This window comes from Caenorhabditis briggsae (assembly GCF_000004555.2).
Source record: "Caenorhabditis briggsae complete genome, chrV, whole genome shotgun sequence".
In the NCBI taxonomy this organism is placed as follows: domain Eukaryota; kingdom Metazoa; phylum Nematoda; class Chromadorea; order Rhabditida; family Rhabditidae; genus Caenorhabditis; species Caenorhabditis briggsae.
In genome coordinates, this window is record NC_013488.2 from 3,875,900 (window position 1) to 3,885,453 (window position 9,554).

The 9,554-nt window shown below is 41.1% G+C and overlaps 3 protein-coding genes across 3 annotated transcripts in view; 2 read left to right on the top strand and 1 right to left on the bottom strand.

Moving 5' to 3' along the window:
• The window catches only part of CBG01440, a gene marked incomplete at both ends in the record, with an annotated part of 10,465 nt that extends 9,033 nt beyond the window's left edge, over positions 1-1,432 (top strand). Inside the window, one exon of the mRNA XM_045236863.1 lies at positions 1,253-1,432. Within this exon, the coding sequence (XP_045091837.1) occupies positions 1,253-1,432 (180 nt within the window). The remainder of the gene's footprint in view (positions 1-1,252) is intronic.
• Positions 1,433-1,948: 516 nt separating this feature from the next.
• Positions 1,949-8,163, bottom strand: CBG01438 (the record flags this gene model as incomplete). The annotated part of the gene is given in 6 exon segments (XM_002636135.1): positions 1,949-2,129; positions 2,476-2,608; positions 2,721-2,853; positions 2,855-3,042; positions 3,713-4,214; positions 8,032-8,163. Coding segments are annotated over 6 exon segments (1,269 nt in total), but the record flags the coding sequence as incomplete, so codon positions are not given.
• Cbr-nhr-114 lies at positions 5,480-7,922 on the top strand (the record flags this gene model as incomplete). The annotated part of the gene is made up of 6 exons (XM_002636136.1): positions 5,480-5,666; positions 6,157-6,734; positions 6,828-6,958; positions 7,352-7,473; positions 7,525-7,639; positions 7,748-7,922. The coding sequence occupies 6 exons, from the start codon at positions 5,480-5,482 to the stop codon at positions 7,920-7,922; spliced, it is 1,308 nt and encodes a 435-aa protein (XP_002636182.1).
• Positions 8,164-9,554: the final 1,391 nt, after the last annotated feature.

The following is a 9,554-nucleotide window of genomic DNA, read 5'->3' on the forward strand; positions in this document are numbered from 1 at the left end:
GTCGTTGGCACGAAACATGAGGTTTTCGAGGATTGATGAGCTGCAAATTCAGAATTCTTCTGTGTTCGGTAGAGCGCATTTGCTGAAAACTACGGCAAATCGGTTTTTCAGCCAAAAAATCAAATTTTGGAACATTTTTCGCCTGAAATTCACATTTAAAACATTTTTTAAAGCTCAAAACATGTCATTGTAAACTGAAATTTCGAAAAAAATTCAAATGTTCTCAAAAAAAATTTTTTTAATTCCGAAAATTACTATTTGTTTTGTACAAAAGTACTTTTTCAGCTTCAAAATCAATTTTTATACACGAAAACCTCAAAAAAACGGAGAAAATTGAAAAATGCATCAGTGGTACACATAAAAAAGTTATCCCAAGAAAACAGTCCCTAAGTTAAGGAATAATGCAAGCGCGCCCCATGGCTAACAGCGTTCCAATTAGGGACAGTTCGACTCCGACACAGTTCGAATTTCGCACAGTTCGATTCTGCTCTTGTTGTGGTTTGACACATGTTCGATTTTGGAAGCGTTCGAATTCGTCGTACCCCCAAATTTTCTTTTAAAAATTCCAAAAAATTGCAAAAATCATCATCGCTGCGAGACCCAACCTCGTTTGAAACATGTTCCTTTAAAAGTACGACACTCCGAAATAACGGCACAGCGCCCGGTTTAGTACTACGACACTCCGAAATAACGGCACAGCGCCCGGTTTAGTACTACGACACTCTGAAATAACGCACTGCGCCCGGTTTAGTGGTTCGAGCATTTTCCGAATTTTCGGATTTTTCTTCGATTTTCGCCCAATTTCCGGCAATTTTTAGACCTTTTTTTCGGAAAAAAAGCCAAAAAGTCATCGAAAATCAGCTGAAGTCGAAAAAATTGATGAAAATATTCATTTCAAGTCCAAAACAAATTTCAGAGAAAAAGTTTGAAATTTTCGCCGATTTTCGCTAATTTCAGCACTTTTCGACTGAAATTTTTTCAGATTTTTCCCGTTTTTATGTTGAAAAATATGCGTTTAGGCCAGAAACGCCGAAAAAAACTTTTTTCCAAAAAACTACGACACTCCGAAATAACGGCACTGCGCCCGGTTTAGTGGCTCGGAAATTTTTCGATTTTTCTCCATTTCCGTCCTTTTTTCCTCATTTTTCCGGTATTTTTCGAAGTTTTTCAGGAAAAATCGCAAGAAAATCATAGAAATCAACTATTTTTACACCAAAAACCCAAAAAAAGGCCCTAAAACTCGAATTTCCAGCCTCTAACCCTCGTCCCGATCCAAACATCGTTCCTTGTCAAGAAACTCCTCCAACCGGAAGACGTTCTCTGGATCAATCGATATCATCATCGAGTCCTCCTCGAAGTCGGCCGAATTCTGCTAAACGAGGGAAAACTGGAGGCGTGGGAGTGGCTCGGGAAGGCGTGCGAGCCGATTTGAATACCCAGTTTTTTTAAAAATTTTTTGTTTTAATCTCAATCTCTTGTTATTTGTTTTCTCGTAGTTCTTTTAGCTTCTTCGTTTGTCGAGTTATTGCTCTTTTTTCTCGCCTTTTTTTATCACCATCTCGATGTGTCATAAGAAAAGCCTGGTTTTTTGGCTTTTTCAAAATTTCGATAGAGCGAATCTATTCGAAAAAACCATTGGATTTTTAAAAATTTTCTGACCTAAAATTTTTGAAAATTTCAAAAAAAAGCGAATTTATCACAATCAGTAGGGGGGAACAGTATTATATCACAAATGGGCGGGGCACAGCGGGAAGAAGGAAGAGTGAGGAAAATTGGATTAAAAAAAAGAAAACATTATATGCTAAAATTGACTAGAGAAAAGTCTGAAATAGAAACTAGCTGGATATGCGGAAACGAGAGGGAGAGCGGGGGAAAAGAAGGGAAAGAAATTTTTGGAAAAAACCGGCAAAAAAAAGGAAAAAGTAAAGAAAAAAAAAGAGTTAAAATCTCAATGAGGAAGATTAGTGCCGACGGGGAACATGAGGACTTCCGACTGGAGGTACTGTAGGTCGGGTAGACGTTCGAGTAGCTGACGGGCGTCCAGTGAGAGGACTTCTGGGGTACGGTAGCGACCCGTCGTGGAGGAGGAGTCGTTGGCACGAGACATGAGGTTTTCGAGGATTGATGAGCTGCAAATTCAGAATTCTTCTGTGTTCGGTAGAGCGCATTTGCTGAAAACTACGGCAAATCGGTTTTTCAGCCAAAAAATCAAATTTTCGAACATTTTTCGCCTGAAATTCACATTTAAAACATTTTTTAAAGCTCAAAACATGTCATTTTAAACTGAAATTTCGAAAAAAATTCAAATGTTCTCAAAAAAAATTTTTTTAATTCCGAAAATTACTATTTGTTTTGTACAAAAGTACTTTTTCAGCTTGAAAATCAATTTTTATAGACGAAAACCTCAAAAAAACGACGAAAATTGTAAAAATGCAACCGCGCTCCACCGAAAAAAAAAATCCAAAAAATACCCACCCATTGCTATTCGATTTTGTACTGCCATTCGTCAGGCCAAACTGCTCCAAATCCTGTTGCAGCGTGCTGGTGTACGCTGTCGCAACGCCGTTGCTGCCGAGAAAATCCACGTCGATGATCGCCGAGCACTGGTCTGCAAATGCCCTCTATTGCAAATCTAGGTGTTTAAGCTGTGTTTATCCTCCAAATTTAATAAAAAATTTTCGATAGAGCGCGTTTGCAGCAAATTTCTCAACAGAGCGAACATGCTTCCTTATAACCAAAGTTCCGGGAAAAAGGCTTCCAAAGGTTAGGAAAGCGGTGGGTTAGAGCATTCACAACAGAGCGAATTTGCATTGTTTTTGTGTTGTAGGGGTTAAATGAAGCAAGAAGGAGGTTAGCATTTCAACAAGTTTATGCAATCAGTCGTGGCTCTACACACAAATCGTCGACACTTTTGGCTCATTTCGTGCAGTTGCTTACTCGCTCGATTCATCGGATTCGTCAGGCCGGACGTGTCCCAATCAAAGTCCACGGCTGGAACTGATGGGGAGTCGACTGCTGGAGACGTCGACGTCTTCTGTTCTTCTGATGACGTCGAGTGCTGAGTGATCGGTGTGGGGAGCAGGAGATTCGACGTGTCAAAGATTGCAGCCGCCGTTGCGCGCGTTTCCTTTTTGACAGTGATCTGAAAAAAATTCGGAAATCTATAAATTCTAAAAATTCTGAAACTCGGAAATTCTGAAATTCAGAGATTCGGAAATTCAGAAATTCGGAGATTCAAAAATTCGGAAATTCAGAAATTTGAAAATTCGGAAATTCAGAAGTTTAGAAACTCAAAAATTCAGAAATTCAAAAATTCGGAAATCTATAGTCTAAAAATTGTGAAACTCGGAAATTCTGAAATTTAGAAATTCTGAAATTCAAAAATTCAAAAATTCAGGAATTCAAAAATTCAAAAAATTATGAAACTCGGAAATTCTGAAATTCAGAGATTCGGAAACTCTGAAATTCAGAAATTCGGAAATTCAGAAATTCAGGAATTTAGAAATTCAGGAATTCGGAAATTCAAAAATTCAGATATTCAGAAATTCGGAAATTCTAAAATTCCTTAAAATTTCGGATATTTTAAAATTTGAAAATTCAAAAATTCAGAATTTTCAAAAACTCAGAAAATTCAGAAACTACCGTACCGGTTGAATTTTCAACGCCTTAAAATGATTCCTCTTAATTTCCGACTGCTTCCAATCGAATTTCAGCGAGATCGCCTCCTCGATGACACGAAGCGATAGCCATAGTTTTGAGTATTTCGCCTTCTCCAAGTCCTCAAATTCGTTCGTCAGCTCTTTAAGCTCTTCCGTATCAAATAGTGCTGGGATGTCCAGCGGAGAAGAAGAAGAAGAATCATTCTCCGAGATTTCTTCTAGCTCCATAGCCTCACAATATCCATCGTCCCAAAACGCGTCGTCTTCCAGCATCTCTTCAAGCGTCTTCAGATTCTCCGCTGGGATTACTGTAGATGCCGTGGAAGCCGAGCTAAACTCCGCTTGCCACTCATCATCCTCATTGTCATCGTTGGTGGTTGACGTCTTCTGGGTCTCCTCAAATGCTCCCCAATCCTCTAGCGATTGCTGGTGAGCTAGCTGACTTGGCCCATCCGAGCGATCGGTCGATGGTCTAGCCTGATCGAATGCTCCCCAATCGTCGTCATCCTCATCGTTAGAAGCCATCTGGAGCGGTGGTACGGTAGGTGGAGGGTTCTGGAAAAAAAAATTCGTTTTTTGTATGTTGTACGATAGAGCGCACTAGCCTCATTGATCTTCTCACTATTTAGAAGTATCAAACTCTTATCTTTTATCAATTTATCAAATCAACCATTTGGCAACACCCGCCTCATCAGCTACACAGTCTTTCTGCATAGTGCAAAATTCTCTTTTTCTCTGCTCCTCTCTCTCTCTCTCTTCCCCTAGAATCGCCGAAAAATGGCGTGGTTTTCTCGTGGCCATTTCAGGCCCCGCCCCCCTATGGGGCGTATCGTACTTTGTTCCCCCAGTCGTCCCTATATAAACGACGAGATAACGGTCAAAAGGCTTGTCGTATGACGACTGGGTGACTGGGGGAAGAACAAGACACTGTCGGAATCGGAAGAATCGGAAATTAGAGAGATCGGATCATGTGATGGACGAAAAATCAAGATTTGCAGAAAAATAAATCGGCCTTGTGAAAACAAATAGTTGTCATTTTAGATGATGTTAGAACGGGTCTAGAATAGATCGTCCATATTTTTAGAATGCCCCTAATTATTTTTTTTTGGCTTATTAGTCTAGACAGTACGGTACCCTTTGAGTTAAGCCTTTTCTCTAGGGATGGTAAAACTACCGTACCCCTAAATCTAGGCCCATCTAGGCCACAGATGAGATTTCCATGGACTGGACCTCTGGACAAAGAACTAGGCCTCTAGATAGTACGGTACCTTTGAGGCGTTTAAGGTACCATAGTCTACAGTACCCTTGAGGGACTGTACCTTCTCTCTAGGTATGTTTAGGTTAGGTGCACCTAGATCGACCTAGGAAAGACTGCTAGGATTAATATAGCTTCCACGGCCGTCTAGACAATACAGTACCCTCTAGGCGCTGTACCTCTTAAAGGGTACTGTATTGTCTCGCTAGGTATGGCAAAGCTAAGTGCATCTAGGTAGGATGCATGGCCTAGAAACCCCCTCTAGACAGAAAACTAGGCTTCCCACACCTTCCGTACTAGCCTTTGTTTCATTGCTCATCTCTACAGTAGCAAAATACCACCTCTCTTCCCGATCACAGTTCAATTTTAGAACTATGTCGATTCTCTCTGAATCTCTAGCACCCTGCTCTCCCTCCCTTATCTCTCTCTCTCCCTATCATCAACATCAAAAAGATAGAAACAGATAGACCCTATTGTCTCTTTTCCGTGTCTACTACCGTCGTTTTTGCAACAAGCAGTCGAACTACAAAAAAAACAAACGCTATTTTTCAGGTCTCGTCTCCCAATGATACCTCAATCCTCCCCTCCCAGCTCTTCACGGGACCATGTCTGTTTGGTTTGCCAAGACTTTGCCGCTGGCTACCATTATGGTGTACCATCGTGTGTCGGATGCAAGACATTCTTTCGACGGACCATTATGAAGAAGCAAAAGTACATTTGCCAATATGAGGGTAATTGTCCAGTGGATAAAAGTGAGTAGTTCTATTAGAGCGAGTACAGCACTTTGAAAGATGAGGTACCTTCTGTCTAAACGAACATATCTTCAAAATGGACCTAATACGGCCCAGCCATAGTTTCTTTTAAAATCAATATTTTCGGACCGGCTAAATTGGATAGGATAGAACTCAACGAGCACTACAAAATGAGACTATCTGGATTACTGTATCTTATCTATGAACCGAGTTACACGCCTAGAATCATCTGAGCTGTGCGGTTACAGCTTTATGGGTTATAATTTTGTTCAAGCTGTGACCGCTTAGCTGAGATGGTTTCTGGCTCGTAACTTCGTTCATTGACAAGCTACCGTAATCCAATTAGCATCATTTTGTAGTACTTGTCTAGTTCTATAATATTAGGTGGTCCAGAAATATGGATTCTGGAAGGAACTATGTGGAACTCACTGAGTTCTAATAGAGCACATTTTCTCTAGATTTTCTCTTTCAATTATGCCTTGAATTCCAGCCATTCGCTGCGCCTGCCGCTACTGTCGTTTCGAGAAGTGCCTCAACGTCGGTATGGATCGAAATGCCCTTCAACAGAGTCGCGACCCCATCGGCTACACAAAACGTACAAAACGCCCAAAGAAGGAGATGAAGAATGTTGAAGGTTCCAGCGATGAGAGTAGTGGATCCACCTCGCTTTCACCGCCACCAATCTCTCCAACTCTTTCTCCAACTCCGTCTCCAACCCTATCGCCAACCCTCTCCCCAACCCCATCCTACACCCCTCTCGTCATTCCCAAATCTTCCCGCCGATGTATTCTCCAAGTGCTGGAAGATCGCGAAAAGTGCGCCAACGATCTTCGTCTCTCCGACTTCCTCCCCATTCGCTCTCTCTACGAAGCCCTCTGCTCGCGATCGCTTCTTTCCGATCCAACGTTCATGGCGCAATGGGGACAGCCATCCGAACGTCATCAGATGTACGAAATGCGATTCGTCACCCAACAGGACTATCATTATTGGCACGAGAGAGACTGGTTCGTGTTGACCGAGTACGCCAAAACATTCGACGTTTTCGAGGCGTTGGACTATCAAGATAAGGTTGGCGGTGTCCAGAAAAACTGGATTTCTATTCATATAGAAAGAAATCACATGTAGACAAAAAATCAATAAAGCAAAAAAGATATTTTCCAGGCCGAACTAGTCCGTCATGCCGCCATAACCGTCCCAGTCCTAGTGCAAGTATGGAACTCTCCTGATTACGGACCAGACACCATCGTCTTCCCAGATGGCACCTATTTCGATAAGACGCCAGAGCCAACCCGGTAAGTTGAAGGCTCACCTTCTACCGTACCCCTTGTAAACCAGGCCTTCGCGGGACCAGCCATATTTTCTGTCAAAATCAATGTTTTCGGACAAACTAAAAAGACATTATAGAACTCGCTGAGTGCTACGAAATGATATCATTTGGATTACTGTAGCTGGTCGGAGAACAAAGTTAGGAGCCATTTTATGGCCCAGCCATAACCTGCGATCCAGTAGCTTAGACGGTTTTTGGCTCGTAACTTTGTTCAAAAACAATATACAGTAATCCAACTAGTATCAATTTGTAGTGCTCTTCGAGTTCTCTTATATCTGATTCGCTCGGAGAGGCCCGGTTTACAAACATGCCCCCCCCCCCCTCTCGTTTCGTTCCGCGTTGTGTTCAATCGTTTTAGGCCAGCCGGTCTCAACAGGAAAAAGTACCAAATGCTGGATCTGGTCCTGAAGCCATTTCGTGACCTTCAACTTGACGCCACCGAGTTCGCCGCGTTCAAAGCGGTAACGTTTCTGAATCCAGGTCCGGGCGGGATCCTTTAAGAGCCAAACTTTCACTGTGATGCGATTCCAGACGCCGAAATCACACTTCCTGCGCGCAAGCTGATTAACAACGAACGCGTCCGCATCACCAAACAGTTGTACGCCTACATGGCGACCAAAGACGACGTCGACACGGCCATCGAAAGGTAAGGTACCTTTTGATTTATATGTCTTTGTCTTCCGAAGACGTTAACTGTGCGTTAACGTCATCTGATTTGTGTTCTGATAGATCACACATTGATCTCTCTTTGCAGATTCGCACGATTGGTTCTGATGGGAACGTCCATGTCAAAAATGGCGTGCGAATCGAAAGAGGCCGTGTGGATTGCGGACTTTTTCGAGAACATCGGATTCTCGACGTTCGCCCGGCAACTGTTTTTCGGTGATGACGTGACGACGACTAGTGCTTCTGGCATGATTCAATTGTGAAATTTCAGATTTTCAGATTGTTTTAAAACTTCTCGTAATATTATTTTTCGAATAAAGCTTATCGATCTTCGCAATGGATTACCATTAGAGCGCATTTGCTAAGACTTACAGTATTCTGAATTGGGGCTGCAGCCACCACGGCTTCTCCAAAATCTCCCCACTCATCGTCTTCGTCATCGTCGACGACCTTCTGAACTTCTGACATCGTCTGAGGTGCTTCTGGAGAAGACGAAATCGCCGTTTTCACCTGAAACATTGAATTTTTTCCAAAAAAAAAAGTTTTAGAATTCCAAAGCTTACTATAGGCGACACCGAACGACTTCTGGACGGATCGTGGGGCAGTGGAAGGTTCGAAGACGTTGTATCTGGCGACGACGACTCGTCCACGTCATCTTCGTCGTACGGATTCTTCGAGAAGCCGTCGTCGTCTTCGACGTCGGCATTGGACGTCGAGCCGATAAATGGAGGTGGACCTCCATCGATTTCCATGGGGTGGCTGGAAAAATTGAATTTTTATATTAGAGAAAACGGGATTTTTAGAAGACTCTCAGCGGGAAAAAAAAAGCAAAAAAAGGAGGAAAATTCGGATTTAGACACATTTTTAGGCAAAAAATTTGCAGTAAATACTTTAAATTTCAGAAAAAAACGAGAAAAATTCATCGAAAAAAGCTCAAAAACTGCGAAAATCAAACCAAAATAAAATTCAAAATTCAAAATCCCGCTAAAAATTCACACTATTCGTTGCGAGACCTTACTCAGAAATACAATGCGCCTTCAAGTTCTACAGTATATTTTTTATTGATTTTAGTTGAAATTTGGGGTTTTTGATGAATTTTTCAAAGATTTTGTGTCAAAATGTAGCTTTTTTTTTCGAAAATTATGGAAAATTAATTGAAAATTTTCAGAAAATATCGATTTTGGCTGATAAATTTGCACTTTTTTCTCAGAAAATTCCTATTTTTTCAAGGAAAAAAATTGGCTAAAACGGGTACAAAACAAGAAGAAAAAGAGGCGAAACTTGGATAGAAAATAATGTGTTGTTTTGGGCGCCTTTTAAATTTTTCCGAGAGAAATGGGACCAAAAAAAGAAGGAGAAAGTGGGTGTTTGAGACACACAAGTCTTCGTAGTCTCGAATTTATGCAAAACGCTTTGTTTCAAAAAGAACATTTTCGAGAAAAATCGGAAAGCAAGTAAAAAAAAATTGGTCACATGCCTCAAAAATTAGAGAAGGAATTCTCAGAAAAAAAAACCGGTTTTCGTCCTCCCCACCAATCAATCATAATGTAGTGAAAATTGCAATTCTGTCAGTTTTCAGGATTCCGAAAATTCCAAGATCAAAAATTTAAAAAAAATTGGAAATTCGAAAAATTCTGAAAATCCCAATATTTTTGAAATTCTAACCGGAAAATTGAGAAAGGTTTAAAAGGGGTGTACGGATTGTTATCAAAATAAAGCAATATTGTTATAAAAAAATTCAAAAAAATTCATTCATCGAGAAAAACGCATCGAAAAATAGGCTGAAAGCGCTTAGGGACGAGCTTTTTCGATTGTTTTTCTAGGCCACCAGGTGATTAAAAGCGCGCGAACTCAAACTTTCAAAAAATTTTCCTCCGTTTTCACTGTTTTTTTCA